The sequence below is a fragment of the Rhipicephalus microplus genome, chromosome 4 (genome assembly GCF_043290135.1).
Source record: "Rhipicephalus microplus isolate Deutch F79 chromosome 4, USDA_Rmic, whole genome shotgun sequence".
In the NCBI taxonomy this organism is placed as follows: domain Eukaryota; kingdom Metazoa; phylum Arthropoda; class Arachnida; order Ixodida; family Ixodidae; genus Rhipicephalus; species Rhipicephalus microplus.
The window spans coordinates 199,023,395-199,044,574 of NC_134703.1; the positions used below are offsets into that span (position 1 = coordinate 199,023,395).

The 21,180-nt window shown below is 46.9% G+C and overlaps 1 protein-coding gene across 1 annotated transcript in view; it reads right to left on the bottom strand.

The window, feature by feature from the left end:
• Nucleotides 1-21,180, bottom strand: part of LOC119172991 (ubiquitin carboxyl-terminal hydrolase 8) — a 246,966-nt gene that overhangs the window by 221,062 nt on the left and 4,724 nt on the right. The window contains exon 2 of the mRNA XM_075893916.1: nucleotides 4,614-4,743. Coding sequence (XP_075750031.1) covers nucleotides 4,614-4,732 — 119 coding nt within the window. The 5' untranslated portion in view covers nucleotides 4,733-4,743. The remainder of the gene's footprint in view (nucleotides 1-4,613; nucleotides 4,744-21,180) is intronic.

A 21,180-nucleotide genomic window follows, 5' to 3' on the forward strand; every position in this document is an offset into this window, starting at 1 on the left:
TATAGATTGGCATCCATTAATATCAACTGGTCATGAAAGCCGAAATTTTGATTGACTAATTGACATGTCTACAGCTTTTGATCTACCTCAGCTGATCGATGATACGATGCACAAAGATTTTGTCTTAGATATATTTTTTTTTGTCTGCGATGAAATGGTAAAGAAGGGATATCTGTGCAATGTTTTCAATGGAATTTCTGATCACAAGGCCATTAATGTTTGTTTAAACAATGTGTGTGCGCCAGCACGACCTATGCTTAAAGGGACACTAAAGAGAAACTTAGCTTAGATTGACAAACTGCACTCTAGGAACTCTAATGCCATAAGTTTCACTAACTCATTAAGCTCATTATTAGTGGAAGGAATAAATTTAAAGTTTAATTTCTAAATTTTGCATTGAAACTAGTGTGCGTGGTGTCAAAAATTTTAAAATGTACTTTTTCATATCTTCGTGATATTGGCTCAATGAAATTTTTCGAAACTTCTTATGCTAGGTCTACGGCAGCCACAGAAGATATCTACTTAATTTTTATAAATTAGAAGCTACGTAGGACCCAGCAGACACCTTCAAAATCTATTATTGCACGGCATTTCATGCAGGAATCTCAAAGTCGTGTCTCCACCCGCATTTTCTTTTCACACGTTTTCTCGATTACCAAGTGTCAGAGTCTCGTGGTAAGACTAGTGTTTTCAGGATTATGAACTTGTACTTTACTAATACGCAATTTTTTTTTTCTGTAGCGTCCTTTTTTTTTTTTTTATTGACCTCCATAGCCTTGTCAGAGGCACTGGAGGATTGAGAGCTAGGCACTGAGACGCGCCTCTCGGGCCTTGGTATTCTATTGAGTCGCGGACCTTGCATTGCGGACCTTACAGATGAAGTCTGCAGGCCCACTTTGATCAATGTTAATGGAGCAGCAGACGCTGCTAACACCAAGGGAACAGGTGGAGGTACCACTGACCGTGGATCCTGCAGGCTCGTGAGGCCGTCGTGGTGCTGCCCTAGCTCAACTCAATCACCTCTTTCTCCTTACTCCAGCCAGGGCAAAATCGAGAACAGGCGCAATCATCTTGACAGTTGACGCAACACTGGGATTCTTTAGTTTTCATTTGCTTGCACATGTGGCTTTACCTCTGCATGATTGTGAAGCGTGACCGAACCATTGGCACTTAAGGCAGCGCCTCGGGTTCGATACATACGGTCTGAGATTGATCTTCAGATATCTTGCATAGAGTCAGCTTGGGAGATTGCTACTTGCAAAAGTGAGAATGATGTGCTTAGTTGGAAGCTGTTTCTTTTGATTGTGATCATTTGTGATGGAGTGCATGGAATTCAAAATGGGTGGAGTGCGTGGAACTTGAAACGGGGCGAGCAGAATTTGAAGTGCATGCCATGAACCAAGTTCGAAGTCGGCAAGAAAGAAGATGGCACAGATGTTAATAAATAACAAGAAACGACTGAAGTGCCAATTCGATGCAGACGCAGCGTTATTCGAAGCACGTGTGAGGCAGGGAAAAAGAAGAAGAGTCACAGCGGTGGCCAGAGGAAGAAGAGCCACGCATCAGGACGGTCGGGTTTCGTACCAGAGCCAAGGCTGCTACCTCCATAGACCGGTGACCTGAGGGGCTCCAGAACTACCAGGCTGTGCTGCCGTTCCCGTGCCCGTGGGCAGGTCTGAGCTGTCGATCTTCGGGCTCGAGCTCAGGCGAGGCTGTCCGGACGGGACTCTACCTTGAAGCCAGTGCGTGAAATGCAGCGTCAGGTGGTGCAGTGTCTGTCGGCAGCCTAGGAAGGCTGCTTTTCCTACAGCTTGTGTGGCTGCCTAAAGCTGTTGCCAACTACGACGCCAACAGCATCGACCCCGTGCTTCGCACCCAGGCTCCTACGCAACGACGTGGGCAAGACGCCACTCCTTTGACATTCCGCGACACACTCTGTGTAGAAACTGAGTGCTTAGGACTCGTGTTTAGGGACTAATATACACCTGCTGTATTTTTATGTAACTGTGTCCGAGAGATAGGACTTCTTATATTTGGGGGTCAAGTGCTTTCGTGTTATTGTTACTAAGTGCTTGCTTAAAATGCACTCGTCCTTCGGGAAGTGTCCTGAGGTGGCTCCTCGGACCTCCCAGGTCGAACCTGCACATTGTGCGAAAAAAGAGCAACAACGTTTCAACATTGCACCTTAATTACATTTTAGTCCTGGAAGTCCTCGAGGAGCTCCTCATCCCTCAGGCTGAGGAAGTTGTCTTCTGAGATGACGCCCCTACATGTGTTTAGTGAGCGATGTGCGGTGATCGTGACATCTGTGTTGCCAATGGTGACAAGATCGTACAACTTTTCGATTTGATCTTGGTTCTTCAATTCAATGGGAAGTTCTCCGATTATCATTTTTAAGGCCTTGTAGTCTTTGCCAATTGCTTCTCCTAATGATTTTGACACAATGAAAAAGAACAGTTCGCACATACTTGTTGTTCCTTCACTATGTAAGACGTGATAATAAGGAAAGTGATCTAAGTCGGAAATGATGGTACTTTGGTGCGACCTGTCTTATCTCGAAGGTGAGGGAAGGATTCTGCCATAACAGGGTTTCAAAATTCAGTGGTGCTAATAGCCACCCACCACGAAGTCCAACATGGGGACGCTGCAGGTTTAAAAGCCTGCAGACGTCAGCTATACACCGCCACTATAACCGAATATATATACTGAAGGCCAAATATGATACACAAAATTAACCCTTGCTGCCAAGAAGTAAGTGGAAGCGATGAGTAGACAGGAGATATCAAAAGTGAGAGAGAAAGACGAACATGTGAAGAGAGAGAGATAAAAAAAAAGGTATTTTCCCCTGGGCCCAGGGGTGCCGTCAACATAGAGCCGGAGCCATATGGGTGTGTTGCCTCTATCCGGGGTCCTTAAAAGTCCAATCAACCGGCATTGACTCAACTCCCAGGATCCCCTTTTCCCCAGACATGGCAATTCTATGCACGGCAAGGCGTGGGAAGGAGTCGAAATTCCCCTTGTTGGCTCAGGTTCGTGGTGTCGTCACACACCAAACACCTGCTTGTGCAGACACCCCTGCGGGGTGGCCAATTCTGAACAAGCAAAAGATTTGGGTGTGTGCATACTGGTCTATACAAATAAAATAAACTCTCCAGCCACTTTACGAACAGTTTAAATTCAGAGGAATGACCACTAGACTTGCTGGCAGCAAAAAAAATGGCGCACACTTCTCCAGCAACCCACTTCTACAGTTACTCTTGATAAAGGAACCGAATGGATCTCGTAAGGTCGGCTCAGCTTATAGCCTTCAAATTTAACTTCAGAAACTTTGAACTAAAAGTGGTTCGAGAACTTACTTCATTTGTATTAATTTTCCCCCAGCCAGACAAACCTACGTTGAATATGTGCATACGGGTATAGTGTATGTCCACTAATTCACATGACTGAAGAGGCTGCAGCTGTCGAAAGTGTGCACTTTGGATTCAATAATTACAGTGCACTTTCTTGAGCAATGGGCCATTGCCTGCTGATGCACAGCTAAGCTCACCCTATAGTCCCCAAGCATCGAAACAGCCCAAGCAAGACACTACCATCCCTATGTTCCACGAAAATGAAGTACGTTGAGTACAGGTGGGCAAGATGAACACTGCGCACACTGATTCTACAAGATCAAACGAAGTTATGGAAAGCACCTTATTTGTTCCAAAGCACTTCTGAGAATAGAAAAAGCAATTTAAAAAATATGGCACAAGGACCAGGTCTTATCCTTTCTTGTCTTGTCCCCCCTTTCTAGCACAGTTTTTTCTACTTAAACCCAACTCGAATCTGTACCGTGCTGTATTTCTGAGACTTAAAGGGGTACTGACACAAAATTTTGCGGGGGAGATAGCCTGTGAGGTCGATTCTCAGGAACATTAGTATATCATCTGCAAAATATCAACAGTGAATATAGCCGAGTATTTAAAAGGTATTTTAAAAGAATTTTGAGGCTTGTGTGAAACCTCGACTCCTTCATGCCATTGGGACTTTTCCGGGACCCCCACCTTCCCTCACGTCACCATGCTACAGGTCAACAGAACAAGTTATGATGACGTCGTAACCGCCATATTTATTTCGCCGAGTTTGTTCCCACAGTCTATATTTCTCGGCGGCTGGTTGCAAGTGCGTGGCCGTGGCGCACACTTAGAAAGTTTTGTGTTTGGCAGCATTGCAGTCCCATTTCCTATTCGAAAGTGATTCTTGGTACGGACTGTGCGGAAGTGTGCCACAGCTCTGTGTGCTGACGTGGTCAAGAGCTGCACACGCTAGGTAGAGATAGTTCCACCCAGTTTTTGGAGCTCTCTCAAACCAAAACTGATCAATAATGAGGGGCCTGTACTTAATTATCGGTCACCTGCTGCAGCAAACGATGTGTAGTGTCATGACTAACAGACCCCCAGCAGCACATTGCAGCAGAAAAACGCGAAGACACAGTTTTTGTGTCAGTAGGCCTTTAATAAAGGAATGATCAGGGACCATTCAATTGATGTACTATCGACGTGAATGTACAGCTCTGACAAAATTAACACATGTTAATGGAAGTGAAGACAAGTGCTGCTATAAATGCAACTTACATTCGTAGGTTCTTCCCTTTAAAGTGCTTCTCCTTGAGAGTGATGTCATCGCTGTCCACTAGTTTCATGAGTTCCTCAAAGGAGTTGGCCACATGAAGACTCCTGCTAGCTACTGGCATTTTCAGTTTACCTGCGCAATGGTGAAAAAAAATATATATATATATAGTGGGGAAAAAAGTCACGTGAGTCCCGATAGAATAACGAATAGGGAATAAAAACTTTTATTGATTTGGTACTACATATTCTCACTAACGTTTCGTGTAATGAACTTTGTCTGGTCCACGAGACGAAATGTTACTCAAACTATACAGTGCCAAACCAACGAATGTCTTTATTCCCTGTTCCTTACATACATACATACATACATACATACATACATACATACATGCACACATACACACATACATACACACATACATACATACATTATGATGTCTCGGTTGGATCCTTGTTTACTTGCAGGAGCGAACAAGCGCCACAGGTCCAATCAAGAAACTCACACCCAAAAAACCGATGATGCTCATCAGTCATAACAGATGATAATGACAGACTTCTCCTCAGATGAGGAGAAAGTGCATAATTGATGCCTATACTAACTCCCCCCCCTCCCCTGTGAAAGCAGCCATCCTGGCCGCAGCAAGTAAAGGTGATAAGGAACGTCATCTGAAGAGTTTCATGCGGGGGACGAGACCAACTTCAGTGCTGTGGTAACGGCGGTCGATTGGCACGACGAGTGGCATCACACCATAGTAGTGTAGGGCTCCGAAAATTTCGACCACCTGGGGTTCTTTAACGTGCGCCCAAATCTGAGCCCACAAGCCTACAACATTTCGCCTCCATCGGAAATGCAGCCGCTGCAGCCGGGATTCGATCCCGCGACCTGCGGGTCAGCAGCCGAGTACTTTAAGCCTCTAGACCACCGCGGCGGGGCGATCCTTACATTTACCTGCTTGGAAATTGTACACTAGAAACAGACCCTCGAGTGGTAAAAAAAAATAAGGCAATTCTATAAAATAAGTAAATAAATGTACCGCACTTGCTCAGAATGTTCTGAGTACATGAGGTAAATATGAAAAAATATGTATATTTAGGATGTGGATTGGATCTGATGTGACATAGATTGCTTTATTTATTATAGATTTGCATACCCACCTAAATTGCACCCCTCTAGTATATAATTTTCAGGAAAAAAAGAAACAGTACTACTTGCGTATTCTGTGCACCTTGCATTGAACAATGACTAACAAGGTCGCAAGAATGGAGCCTTACTGCATAATTTTCTTTTTTAGATTTTTTTTTATTCCATGATGAGCACATGTATGTTGATGTTTTATTTGTCTGGGCTGTGACGCTCAGAGTTCGACAAAATCCTCAGATGCCTGCAATGAAAGCTAGGGGTAGTGTTGAAAGCGATGGCGTTCAAATATGAGCTGGCTTTAAAAAGGAATCTGTCGGGGAGCAACAGCTCCCTTGATTCCATTGATTTATCACAGATGCCGGTGGGTTACCTTTGTTCCTGTACTCTTCTACGGATATAAGGCTAAAAATTAGTCACAGGTTTATTAATATCACATCAACAAACTGAAATGAAGAATTTAGAAGAGGTTATCCAGCTCTACAAGTGAAACACGAGCTACCAGCAATAAGTGCGTAGCTGAGGACGTTCGTCGTTGCATCGCCAATAAAAATGATGATAGTGATAATAATAAAAGGCATGACATTTTCTGGCAAGCCTCTGCTAATGGCAGTCCGAACCAGAAGGCCTTCAAGCTGAGCCAAATCATAGTCAAGACAAACATGCACAAATTTAACGACATGATTTATGCTGTGCTTGGAAAGTCAGATATGCCGCGTGATAAATAGAAGCAACAGACAAAATATTGTAATGCTAGAGAACGCCTTAGACAACATGAAGGACAAGTTGCCAAGCAAACATTTCTACTGTCGTTTTTTACTTTAGACGACAACCAGTACATCGGTAAGACCACTGATTTCAAAAATAAGAGGTAATACTGCTTTTTTTTTTTTTTCACACAACTTTTAGCTGTTCCCTAGTTGAACCCAAAGGAGTGGCTTTTTAAGCTTTGATCTATGGTAATGCTTATTTTTAAGATGGTCGCACAGGCTACAGCCACTTTCCATGACCAGGCCAAATTTTTCAAAAAATCTCCGACTTTTCCGGAAGGATTCGAATTCCCCTGACTTTTCCAGGTTTTCCAGGTTGGTAGACACTCTGCACGTGAACTTCCTCTCCTTCTTGGTCAGGCAAGTAAGCGGTCCTGCCTTCAAGGCCCGATGGGGAATGAATCGTCTCAAAAATCCTGTTAGTCCCAGACATCTCCTTACACTGTGAACATAAGTTGGCGTGCTGGCGTCCAGTATAACCTTTTGCTTCATTTCGCCTGGCTGCAGGTAGCCCCTCGCAATCTTGAAGCCTAAGTAGTTAGTTTCGTCCCTTCCAAAGACAGACTTGGATATTTTCAGGGTTAGGCCAGCAGCTCGCAGGGCATTCAACACTTGTTTGAGTCGAACCAACAACTCTTCCCTATCCTTGCCTGGAATCAGCAGGTTGTCCATGTAACACAGTACTACAGTGTTGCGCAGAGATCCGAGGACCTTGTTTATTATGCGTCAAAATACAGCAGAACCATTTCTCAATCAGAAGACCATACGTGAACCCCCGTATTCACAAACGCTCCTCGACTTGACTTTTACCCTTCACTTGACAGAGTTGAGCACTGTGCCACAGCTCGGCTGAAAATGACGCTGCACTGCTCAAGAATCGCAGCAGACTATCGCTTTTATGCAGTGACTTGTCGTGACTAGAGACGGCGCTCCCATCGGCTTTCTCAAGTGAAGGTGGAGCGTTGAGTGAAGGGACGTTCTAGAATACGGGGGTAAAACTGCCCGGTCTCATCAGGCATGACGAATGCAGTCTTGGCCTTTGATTTCTCACTTAGTGGAAGTTAAAGGTATTGTGAGGAACCGATTTATTCAGCCAAGCTCGAGCTAAATCACGCTGGTGGTGATATTTTAAGATGAAGAAGATGTACAGGTGATGATGATATCAGAGAGAATAAAGAGTCATTCGCTTGTCGCGCTCACACTAATTCCCCCGCGCGGTGAAAGCGGCCGCCTGGTCGCTTGACAGTATTATGAAATGCGTCGCGCATAAGGCTTTAAACGAGATACGTGCACTATCTCTGTTCCTCGGCAACGATGATCAGGACTAGCGCTAAGAGGAGAAACGCGGTAATTGACAGGAGATGTCTGTTCGACCACCGTGTATGGCCCAATGAACCTACTGATGAATTTGTCGCATAGGCCGGGGACGCGTAGTGGAGTCCATAGAAGAACTTCGTCACCAGGGGAAAAACTCACAACACGGCGAGACGAGTCGTAGCAAGATTTTCGAGTGTCTTGAGAGAGGCCGGTGTTAACATGGGCCTGGTGACGGCAGTGTGCGAGACGAGATAGGAATTCTTCAGAGAAAGGAGCCGTCGAGGGTGCAGGGGCCGAAAGGAAAGAGACATCCAGAGCGAAACTCGGCGAGCGACCATGGACGAGAAAAAATGGAGAAAAGCCGGTAGTGCGTTGAGCAGCCGTATTATAGGCGAATGCCACGAAGGGTAGAATTGCATCCCAGTTCATGTGGTTGGGGTGAATGTACATGGCGATCATGTCCGATAGGGTCCGATGAAACCGTTCAGTCAATCCGTTGGTCTGCGGATGGTAGCTAGAAGTGGTCTTGTGAACAGTGTTCGAGGCATGCAAAACTTGCTCGACAATGGAAGATAGGAAGACTTTGCCACGATCACTGAGGAGAATGCATGGAGCTCCATGACGCAAAAAGATGTGGCGAAGAAAGAAATCGGCGATCTCAGTGGCAGTCCCAGATGGTATAGAAGCTGTTTCTGCGTAGCGGGTAAGGTGGTCGACGGCCGTGACCATCCAGCGATTTTCATTGATGATATAGGAAGAGGGCCATACAAGTCGATTCCAACGACTTCAAAAGGCGAGGCGGGACAAGGAAGAGGTTGCATTAAGCCAGCCGGAGCAGTTGTCGGTCGTTTTCGCCGTTGGCAATGGACACAGGAGGCGACGTACTTAGCGACGGCTGAAGAGAGGCCAGGCTAAAAACAACGATTTCATATTTTGTCGTAAGTCTTGTGATAGCCTAGATGAGCGGCGGTTGGATCATCATGAAAGGCTTCGAGAACTTCACATTGCAGAGAACGTGGGATGACGGGTACCCACTTGTTGCCATCGATGTGGTAAATGTAGCGACATAAAGCATCACCGACAAGCTTAAATTGTTTAAGTTGTCGACAGAGTCTGGCGTTTGGAGGAGTAGTAGAGCCGGTCAAGCGGTCAACAATGGTGCGGCAGTATGGGTCGACACGTTATGAAACAAGGACGGATAAGGTGGCAGGTGATGAACTTAGCGCTGCGATTGGAGAGGTGCTGTCGTTTTGGAGTATCGATGGTGAGTGGCTTTCCCTGGGCAAAGGACAGCGCGATAGAGCATCAGCATCTTGATGCTTCTTCCCAGATCTGTAGGCGACATCGAAGTCATACTCCTGCAAGCGAAGCGCCCAGCGACCGAGGCGACCTGATAAGTTTTTCAGCGATGAAAGCCAGCATAGGGCGTTATGGTCGGTCACGACGGTAAAATGACGGCCGTGAAGATATGGTCGGAATCTTCGCACTGCCCAAACAACAGCAAGGCACTCCTGCTCGGTGATAGTGTAGTTCTTTTCTGGAGCGGTAAGAGCACGACTTGCGTAAGCAACGACGCATTCGCGTGAGTATTTGTCGCGCTGCAAGAGTAGTGCACCAAGACCATGACTACTTGCGTCGGTGTGAAGGATGGTGGGTGCGGTGGAATCGAAGTGGCACAGTACCGGATCCAACGTGAGGGCTTGCTTCAATGCCGTGAAAGCGCTTTCGCAGTCTTCGGACCAAATGAAGGGGACGTTCTTTGCGAGGAGTTGATGGAGCGGAGACGCAAGTTCCTCAAAACCACGTATGAAGCGCTGGAAGTAAGAAGATAACCCAAGAAAGCTGCGCAGGTCCTTTTGATGTAGTGGACGAGGAAAATCGAGGACAGCGGCAAGCTTCTCGGGTTCGGGCCGAATTCCTTCTTTGCTAACAAGGTGGCCGAGAACCTTGATTATCTTGCTAGCAAAGGTACATTTCTTGGTGTTAAGCTGTAGACCGGCTTTTGCAAGGCATGTGAGGACTTCGTCAAGACGTTGTAAATGCTGCGAGAACGTGGATGAAAACACTACTATGTCATCGAGATAGCACAGACATGTTTTCCATTTCAAACCACGCAATACGCCGTCTATCATGCGTTCCAAGGTGGTGGGTGCATAACAGAATCCAAAAGGCATCACATTGAACTTGTACAACCCATGTGGCGTTGAAAAGGCGGTCTTCTCTTTATCAGACTGCGACATTGGTATCTGCCGGTAGCCTGACCTAAGGTCGAGGCTAGAAAAATACTCTGGGCCCTGTAATGAATCCAGTGCATCGTCGATCCGAGGGAGGGGATAAACATCCTTGCGCGTTTTTTTTTTTTTTTTAGCGCACGGTAATCGACGCAGAAAAGCACTGTCCCATCTTTCTTTTGAATGAGAACAACTGGGGATGACCAGGGACTCAAGGAAGGACGTATGATGCTGCGTCGTAGCATGTCTGAGACGTTTTCCTTGATGATCTTGCGTTCTGCCTGGGACACGCGATATGGATGTCGATGTACAATACGAGAGCCGTCAGTCTGGATGCTGTGAGTAGCGGTGGTAGTCACGCTGAGGGCGGGCGAGTTCACGTCAAATAGAGAACGGTGTCTATTTAACAGGCCGAGCAAATCTTCAGTTTGATCAGGTGTTAAGTCATTGCTTATTGTTGCGGACACAGGTGTGGCAGAGGCATTGAATGGCAGTGATTGTGACTTCGGAACATCGTTGTGGTTGTTGTTCAGAAGAGTAACAATCGCAACAGGCTCACTGTCGACCGCGCAAGATACTGTTGAGCCACATGGGAGCAGTACACACTCGTGCGTTTGATTTATGGAGGTTAGGTACGTAGACCCATCGAAGAAGCGAATAAGCCCTGGTGTGATCACAATGCCCCTACGTAGGGTATGACCGTAAGGGAGAATTAGGACGTCCCCATCCACAATGTCGGTGCAATTAACACTTATATTTTCTTCGATGTAAGTACATAATCTGACTTGGTGACAAGGCGGATACGTCCATCGTGTTCAAGCGGAGAAGAGTCAGTGGCATTTAGATGCAGGAGGCGCTGATGACATGATATGAAAGCGGACGCAGAAGACAAGAAATCCCACCCAAGAATGAGAGCATGGGTGCACTCACGAAATCCCGCGAAAACAATGTGATCACGAATGCATTCTATGCAGACACGAACGGTACACTGTGCAAGTGGACGAATGAGAGCGTTGGTCGCCACACGTAGAGGTGGGCCACCATAAGGTGTGGTGACTTTTCGAAGGCGAGAACAAAAATCAGCACGAATAATCAAAACGGCAGCGCCAGTGTCTACAAGAGCCTCAACACGTACACCTTCTACAAACACTACTATCAAATTCCATGGCCGCTCTAGAGGAATTGTTAGCTGTCCAAGGGATGCAGTTTCCCCTCCTAAAACTGCATTGGGGAGTTTTCCGCGTGGGCATTCGTGGAATGGGAGGCGGGCCGTAGAGGCGACACTGAAAGGCGACCTGGCGAAGGCGACCTGCGGCGAGACGTACGGGGATTCCCAGACATGTCCGTATGGTAAGTAGGTGAATGTGAACGGTAATAGGACGATGGGAAGGGTGGCCGTAAGTAGTTCATGGTCGGACGGAAGCTTCGATGTTCTTCGGAAGCGTAGCCGAGTTGCTCGTCTTGTTGGCGCCTTCGACAAAACCGAGCGATATGTCCTCGATAGCCGCAGTATTGATTGATTGATTTGTGGGGTTTAACGTCCCAAAACCACCATATGATTATGAGAGACGCCGTTGTGGAGGGCACCAGAAATTTCGACCACCTGGGGTTCTTCAACGTGCGCCGAAATCTGACCACACGGGCCTACAACATTTCTGCCTCCATCGGAAATGCAGCCGCCGCAGCTGAAAATCGAACCAGCGACCTGCGGGTCAGCAGCCGAGTACCTTAGCCACTAGACCACCCCAGCGGGGCCCGATAGCCGCAGTAGTAACAGATTGATCGAGGTGGGAGCTGAGGTGCGTAGTAATGTGGTGCACGCTCTGGCGGTGATAACGAAGCCACAGGCGTATGGTCTGCTGTTGTAGGCACAGAAACAGTGGGTGCGGCAGAGAGCGTGGCAACTTCGGCGTACGTGCGCGTCTGGCGCACGCAGGGACTGTTGGAACACGTCGCATGCGATGCGGAAGCGATCTCTTGTTTAATCAGGTCTCGCAAGCTATCTTTTTCAGAAGGGAAAGTAACTTCCGCAGCACAGGAAGAGCAGCGCCCATGCAGCTGTTCACGAACGATGTCGCGAATAAGTGCACGCAAGTCGAGGGGTGCAGGCAAACGAACGTCGGTGGCATCGTAGCAAAGGCGAAGAGACTGTAGCTCGTCAAGTCGCTGACAGATGGTTATCACGTTGTGGGTGGTGGCAGGATTTTGCGTGGCGAGGGCGTTAAAGGCGACGGTGTTAATGCCTTTAATAATGTGGCGTATTTGGTCGTTCTGAGACATTCCGGTGTTAACGCGCTTGCACAGTGCAAGGACATCCTCAATATAAGAGGTGTAAAATTCACCCGGCAGCTGCGTGCGTTCAGCGAGTTTCTTCTTTGCTGCCTCAGTGCGAACTGCAGGGGCACCAAATATCTGACGAATTTGCTGCTCGAAAGTGTCCCAGTCGGGAAGATCCGGGTGGTGGTTCCAGAACCAAGTTTTCGCAACATCGGACAAGTAAAATGGGACGCTGCGCAACTTCTGTGGATTGTCCCACCTGTTCAAGCACGTGAACTTAGTTCACGTGTTACGAGAGGCCACACAGGCTCATAAAGAGTGTAGTTCACGTGCTACGTCACGCCACACAGACTCATAAAAAGTGTGCCACACTCGCCGCCATGGCTACAGATGGTGCTGACTGACACTGGTGGGAGAATACCTGCTGTGGTAGCTCAGTGGTAGAGCATCGAACGCGTTATTTGAAAGTCGCGGGTTCGGTTCTTGCCCACGGCAAGTTATCTTTTCACCCACTTTTCTTTCTTCCGATTTACCTTACAATTCGGTCTAATAACCTCCCCTATACTTTCCTTGACATTATTGTCTGTTATATATATATATATATATATATATATATATATATATATATATATATATATATATATATATATATATATATATATATATATATATATATATATATATATATATATATAGGTGTATTATGACATCTGGGTTGAGACAGCGTTTATTCAGCCCAAGGGCTCAGCATCGAACGGGTAGTCTGAGACCGAGCGTGCACACACACGATGATTGTGGTGACACCCAGTGAAGATGAGGACAGAGACCCAGGCGGATGATGATGATGATGATAATGCATATATGAAAAGAAGCGCATGACGAATGCCCACACTAATTCCCCCGGCATCGAAGCGGCCAACCTGGCCGTAGAAAGTCAATGTGACAGAGAAAGTCGCCTGAAAGGCATCATGCGAGGTACGTACAAGATCTCTGTGGTGCGGTGACAGCGGTCTGTTGGGACGGCAAGTGGGGTCACATGATAATTAACGGTCGAAGTCTGCTCGATAACTATGTAAGGCCCAACGAAGTGGGGCTGAAACTTGTCACACGGACAAGGTGTACGAATAGGTGTGAATAGAAGCACTTCATCACCAGGTCGGAAGAATACAAGGCAATGGGATGCGTCATAATTGACTTTTCGATCTTGCTGTCGCGCTTCCGTGTTGATGCGAGCACGATCGCGATACCGGGCTAGTCTTGAAATGTATTCCTCGCTGGAAGACAGAGACAAGTTGACGTCACTGTTGAAAAAGGAAACGTCGATCGAGGAAGAAAGTAGGGGAACGTCCATAAACGAGATAGAAAGGCGAATATCCGGTGGTGCGCTGAACGGCCGTGTTATAGGCAAAGGTGAGGAATGGCAGAAAAGTATCCCAGCTTTTGTGGCCTGGACTGATGTAGATGGCTATCATATCAACAAGAGCACGGTGAAACCTCTCGGTGAGACCGTTGGTTTGAGGGTGGTAGCTTGAAGCAATCTTGTGTGTGATTCCAGAGGCACGCAATACTTCTTTTAGCACTTCTGACAAGAAAACCCTTCCACGGTCACTCAACAATATACGAGGGGCACCATGGCACAGAATGATGGCGTGCAGAATGAAGTCTGCAACTTTTGAACCAGAGGCAGTTGATACAGACATTTCCGCGTAGCGTGTCAAGTAGTCTACTGCAGTCACTATCCATTATTTGCCAGTAGATGTAACGGGAAGACGGCCATGAGGGTCGATATCTACAACCTCAAATAGCGTTGTAGGGCACAGAATTGGCTGCAGAGGCCCCGCCGGTGCAGTTGTCTGTATTTTACAAGGCTGGCACGGGACACAGGAACGGACGTAGCGTATGATGGTAATACAAATACCAGGCCAGTAGAAGCGACTTCGAATGCGGTCATAAGTTTTTTGAATACCAAGATGTCCGGCAGTCAAGTCGTCGTGGAAGGCTTTAAGCACGTCAAGTCGAAGAGAGCGTGGTAGCACAGGAACCCAGCGTTGACCATCTGGGTGGTAAATGTGGCGGTACAGAATTCCATTCTGCAGCTTAAATCGCAAGAGTTGACGATGATGTCGCACGTTAAGTGGATGGGAAGCTCCTGAGAGCTGGTTCATAATACGCCTACAGTACAGATCAGACAACTGGCAGAAGTGAAATGTGCGCTTGTCATCCGAGAATAGCTGGTCTACATAGGCGAGCGCAGGCGCTGCAGTAGAAGTGATGGCCGAACTTTGATTGATGCTGAGCTGAGTATTTGGTAGCGGGCAGCAGGAAAGGGCGTCGGCGTCTTGGTGTTTTCTACCGCACTTGTAAGTGATATCGAGGTCATACTCCTGTAAACGCACAATCCACTGACCCAAGAATCCAGACAAGTTCTTTAGCGTGGAAAGCCAGCATAGGGTGTGGTGGTCCGTAACGATCATAAAATGACGGCCGTGGAGATACGCACGGAACTTTTGCACTGACCAGACCACAGCCAAGCACTCCTGCTCAGTTATGGTATAGTTTTTTTTTGTCGCAGTTGGAACTCTACTGGCATATGCAACTCTTCTCTCTTGTGAACAGGTATCACATTGGAGCAGAACAGCACCTATACCACGCCGCTAGCGTCCATATGTAGTATGGTCGGTGCGGCCTCATAAAAGTGGCGGAGTACAGGTTCGGAGGTGAGGGCACACTTTGAAAGGTCGAATGCTGTTTGACATTCTTCCGACCACAGAAAGGGCACGTCGAAAGCAATGAGTTGGTGCAGTGGAGCCGCTATTGATGCGAAGTTGCGTATAAAAAGGCGAAAATATGAGGCGAAGCCAAAAAAACTTCGCAACTCTTTCGGCCTTTCGGGGCGCAGAAAACGAAGCACCGCAGCATTTTTGTCCGGATCCGGCCGAATTCCGTCTTTGGTCACGACGTGGCCCAAAACCTTGATAGCTTTTGTGCCGAAACGGCATTTTTTGTGTCGAGTTGGAGACCAGCGGCGGCAAAACACGTCAGCACGTCATTTAAACGTTGTATATGCTGAGAAAACGTTGACAAAAAAATGACGATGTCGTCCAAGTAGCCGAGGCAGGTCTTCCATTTGAGGCCGCGCAGCACGGTAACGATCATACGCTCAAATGTAGCGGGCGTGTAGCACAGCTCGAAAGGCATAACATTGAATTTGTATAGCCCGTCGGGGGTTGCGAATGCCGTTTTCTCTTTATCCTTTTCGTGCATAGAAATTTGCCAGTATCCGGAATGCAGGTCGAGACTGGAAAAGTATTTCGCGCCTTGTAGAGAATCCAGGGCGTTGTCAATGCGAGCATTCATTGGGTATAGATCCTTCAGAGTGATTTTGTTGAGTGCCCTGTAATCGACGCAAAAGCGCACGGAGCCGTCCTTCTTACGAACCAGAAGCACAGGCGACGACCAAGGGCTAGATGAGGGGCAAATTACCTCTCGTTTGAGCATGTCAACTACATTTTCTTCGATAATTTTTCTCTCAGCAGGAGACACGCTGTAGGGCCAGCGGAGTACAACAGATGTTCTGACTGTGTGGATTCGATGCATTGTAGTAGTAGCACGGCCTAACTTCGAGAAGTAAACATCGAAGGAACTTGCATGTTTCTTTAACAAATCAAGCAGCTGTTGCGTCTGTGAAGGTGTCAAGTCGTCGCTAATGACTGCACTAAACGCGGAAGAAGCAGGCTCATCACTAGGGCTGTCGTTGGAGGAGACAGCATAAAGTGGCACGATGCACGTAGGCTCGGGATCCGTCATGCAGGCCATTGTGGTGTTCTGAAGCAGTAGAATTTTTCGGATGTTTTATTCACAGCGGCGACAAGTGCGAAACCATTGAGAAACCGAACTACTCTGGAAGCCAAAATGATGCCTTTACCCACGCAACTAAATGATGGTGAGACCAAGACGTCACCATGGTCGATGTCCTTAGAGGTAACCTTTACAATTAGCCCTTGACCTGGTGGTAATTCGGTATCTTTCGCAGCTCTCAAACGAAGTGGCCTCAGGGGGTCGTCGTCGAGCGTGCAGTTTGTGCCGATAAGGTGGACGACGCGTTGGCCACAGCAAATAGCCGCGGAAGCAGAAGAAAGAAAATACCACTCTAAAATTAATTGGTGAGAGCAGTCAGTCAGGACGGTGAACTGAATGTGGTGTCGGAACCCATCAATAAAAACGCGGGCTGTACAGAAAGCAGAAGGGCGAATACCCTTGCGCAGCAACCAACGTGGGTCCATCGTAAAAAGGCATCACTTTTTTCAGACGTTGGCCTAAATCGACGCGCATAACAAAAAATGCCACACCCGTGTCCACCAGAGCATCCACGTACACTCCTTCCACTACCACCGAAATCATGTTGCACGGGCCTGATGGAGGAATATCAGTCCTAATTCGGAATGCCATTTTCCCCCTAGAAACTGCATCACTTAGTTTTCCGAATGACTGTTAGTGACGAATGAGGCAGGCCGAAGTGGGGAGGAGGAGCGGCAAAAGGGTGATGGCGAACGGCGTCTGGAGTTCCGGCTGTTCCGAGGTGCACTCGATGCGGGCAGAGAGGGAGACCGGTGTGGAGGTGATGAATGGCGTTCACCTTGACCTTGATAGTACACATCTCATTCACGTATGTCGTAATCGTGGCGCTCGTCTTGCTGGCACTTGTGGCAGAAACGAGAAATGTGGCCGCGATACCCACAGTAATAGTAGACAGGGCGGGACGAGCGCCAGGGTGGGGAGTAGAAGGCGTTATCGGCACTTGGAGATAGTGCGCTCAGGTGGGCTGAAGAAGGGTCAGGTGGCATCGAACAGTAGTTGACCGGGGGAGCGGCAGCAACCGACGCGTAGGATGGTTGCGGCAATGTCACGTGTACGTTGCTCGGAGGCACGGCAGCGACTTGAGCGTAGGTTGATATGGTGCAAGAAACAGGTGGTTGTACGAGATCAGGGCCGGTCATGGATGTAAGTTCATTCCTAATGAGGTCCCGCAAAGGAACTCCCGAAGACTATGTTGAATGCGGTGAAGAAGGTATGAAGCCCATACATCGCAATTCTTCTCGTATAATGTCCCGGATGAGGTCACGCAGATGGCCTTGGGACGTGGAGTGGTGGTCGCCAATGTCCATTTAGAGACGAACGGAGTCCAGCGAATCAAGGCGCTGGCAGGTCCCGATGATGTCAGCGATGGTAGCTGGATTTTTCGCAGCAAGGGCATTAAAAGCAACCGGTCCAATGCCTTTCAAGATGTGGCGTACATTGTCCGATTCTGGCATAGATGAATTGACACGCCAGCACAGTGAAAGGACATTCTCAATGTATGAAGTGTAAGATTCATTCGCCGAGATGTTATTTGCGAGTATCGAGGGTCCTCTTCGCGACGGTGGAATGAACAGCCGGTGTCCCAAAAACATGTCGCAGCTGGTGCTGGAAGGTCGCCCAGTCGGGTAAGTCAATGGCGTAGCTGAAATACCATGTCTTCGCCACACCGGTCAAGTAGAAAGAGACGTAACGGAGCTTGGCGCTATCGTCCCAGTGATTAGCAACACTCACGCGGCTGTACTCATAGGGCCAGTCTTCGTCTTCCCCGCGAAGACCGGCGAAGAGAGGGAGATCACACTAGTGGCTGTGTATGTAAACAAGAGGCGCAGCTGAAGACAACGGGGGAGAGATGGCAGCAGCGATGGTAGCAGCGCCAGCAGGCTCGTTCTGTGACATGCTGCCAGACAGTGGGGGCAATTGGCGGCCTGAACGCAGCTCCAGAGTCAAGCGAAGTGGGAGAGGACCGAGGACCGAAAATCCACCTCCACCACCTATGACATCTGGGTTGAGACAGCCTTCATTCATCCCAAGGGCTCAGCAACGAACAGGCAGTCTGAGACCGAGCGTGCACACACACGATGATGATTGTGGTGACACCCAGTGAAGATGAGCACAGAGACCCAGGCGGATAATGATGATTATGATAATGCATAAATGAAAAGAAGCACATGACGAATGCCCACAATATGTGTGTGTGTGTGTGTGTGTGTATATATATATATATATATATATATATATATATATATATATATATATATATATATATATATATATATATATATATATATATATATATATATATATATATATATATATATATATATATATATATATATATATACAGGAAGAAGTGTATACCTAAGAGCTCGTTTTTATTATAGGATGAAGTGTATACCTAAGTTATTACAAACCAACATAATATATATAAGAAGAAAGAAAAGTGGGTGAAAAAATAGTTCAGCATATATATATATATGTATATATATATATATACACGTGTATATTTATCTGTGTGTATGTGTGTGTCACGCAATAGCAGAGCAAGTGCAACAGAGCAGTTTTAAGCCTAGCATTTTTAGATACAGAGAATTTCTTATTCGCATGATGTCGCACTTCGACGGCGGTGGCAACACCGTCCACACCCTCACTGCACATGCTGGTGTCTCGTGCCAGGCCACGAAGACACCCGCAATCAGTGTTTTCATCTCAGTTGGCGAAAAATTCCACAAGAATGGGTAGTGGAATCCGCTAGAATCTGCTAAACTTTTTTCCAAAACCACCAAGTTATCCACTAAAGCCAAACGAGCATTTTGTAGGACCCTAGAAGAAGCATGAATATAAAATAGACACAGAAATGCTGAAAACGAACGTAATTTACTAACACAATTGTAAGAATACAGAATATCGCTGAATTTTCACATTCCTTGACGGAGAACTCACTCTGACCACGGCACTGATGACCATGATGGTGTTTACTGTGTTGGGAAAGAGCCTGTTTCGGAGTTTTGTCTTTAACAAGTTCACCTGGCTGAACGATCGCTCAACTTCAGCATTCTAGAATGATAGTACTAGCATGGAGATGGGGAAATCTACTAGTTCCGCAAACGGGTTCCCACCATAAGAGTCTCTATAATTATACACTTCACACCAGAACTTCTGTGTCTTTGACGTGTCTTGCCACGCTACAGTCGTGATGCTTCTCCATTGGCTTTCTATGGCACCAGTTTTAGTACTCAGAATACCGATTGCTTCCAACAGTCGCATCAGCGAGGGCTTTAGCATGTATAACACCTTTTTGACTGCTAATTGAGACACTTTCCTGAGGATTTCGATGTTATCCGGCAGCTTTTACCGTATTTGCACGATGAGTACAATAATAAACTTGGTGCATCGTTTGCTTACATTCTCCTCTTTATCAGCAGCTAAGCCAGTTTTCTTCATGTTGTCAACATGCTTCTCGAATGAGTAGCCCAAGTACGGCTTGGGATTCAAATAGTCCTCCACTTTTGCGGTGTATACGTCCACTGACACAGTTGGAATCGCCACTTTTTTTATGAGTGATGACAGTAGATGTACAAGATCGTCCAAAAGCTTTGTTTGATCTGCGTTGTGAGCTTCGAAAGACTTATTAACTCTCTGAACCTCTGTAAGCACTGGTCTCAGAAAGAGCAAATAAGTTTTGATCTCGTCACAATACATGGAGTACAGAACTGCGCTGTAACACTTTTCTGCCAGTCTTGCGACTTGAAAGCGAGCTTTTAACTCGGTTCACTGGTGTAGCACATGTTCAACTGCTGCCGCAATGGACAGCCATCTCGTGAAACAAGCTTGGACAATTTTCAATGGCTCTTCTCCATCGTTCAGAATGCCAAAATGTTTGTATGCTTGCTGTCGAGAAAAGAACCTGGCGAACCAATTGTACGTATCACCAACAAGGTAATCGAGGCTTCTTGAGAGCCTTTCTGCCACAGCGGCTGAAATCGCCAGCTGCGGCGAGTGGCAGACGCATCCAATCAGGATGAGATGTGGCACATCAGCCTTGAGCTGCTTGCAAACTCAGTGGTTCGTCCCCACTATGATGCTTGCATTATCAGTCCCTATACCAACTATGTTGTCCAGCTTTAGGTCGTGTTCTCTTAATGTGCATTTTATAGTTTTCACAATTATATCTGCATTGCAAGCATTTAGCACACAAAGCGAGAGGAATGTTGTCCCAATGTCTGACCTTTAAGGGCTGTGGTAGATTATTGACACAGCCAAATACATTGTGATGGCTATGTCTGTGAACTCGTCGACAATGACACTGTATTTACTGGAACCAATATCAGCTTTGATGTCCTCTTTACAGTGTGGGTACAAAACATTCTTGATGATTGCTGCACACTTTGTCCTTTTCATGTGGTAATCTTTGCTGGCGGCGCTGTCAGAGAATGATTTTCTGACGAATTCAGTTAAGTGATCGGCAGTGACAATGCTGCAATGTTCGGCGATGAACAATGCTGCCTTGCCTTCTGCTGCGCTAGCAGAGTTGTCCTCAGTTTTCTTTTTGAAGCAGATTTGTGTCTGCGTAAGACAAAGTACTGCCGTGGCGCTCTGGTGCTTCTTGCTAGTTCTGTGCGCCTTCAGATCACTGTACTTAGGAGCAAGTGCACAATTGCAGTATTTACATTGGGCACACTTGGCTCCGTCTAGTTTTCTCTTTCAAATGAGCAACGTGCACAAGTCCAGGTCCCTAAACCATTCTTCTTGGAACTTCTGAAGGTAGCGCTCTTTCTGCTTTCAGCATGGTTTCGAGTTTCCTGCTCACACGTGCAGCGCCGTAATCCTAATCTTTTCTGACAAGACATAAGCGCCACTACTGGTAATGAATCCCTCGTACTAAAATGAACTACATTTTACCTCGCAAATGCCGAAATTTGCTAAAAGACGCTATCCGATAAAATTCATTGCAATTCCACTAAATAATTTGCCATCTGCTA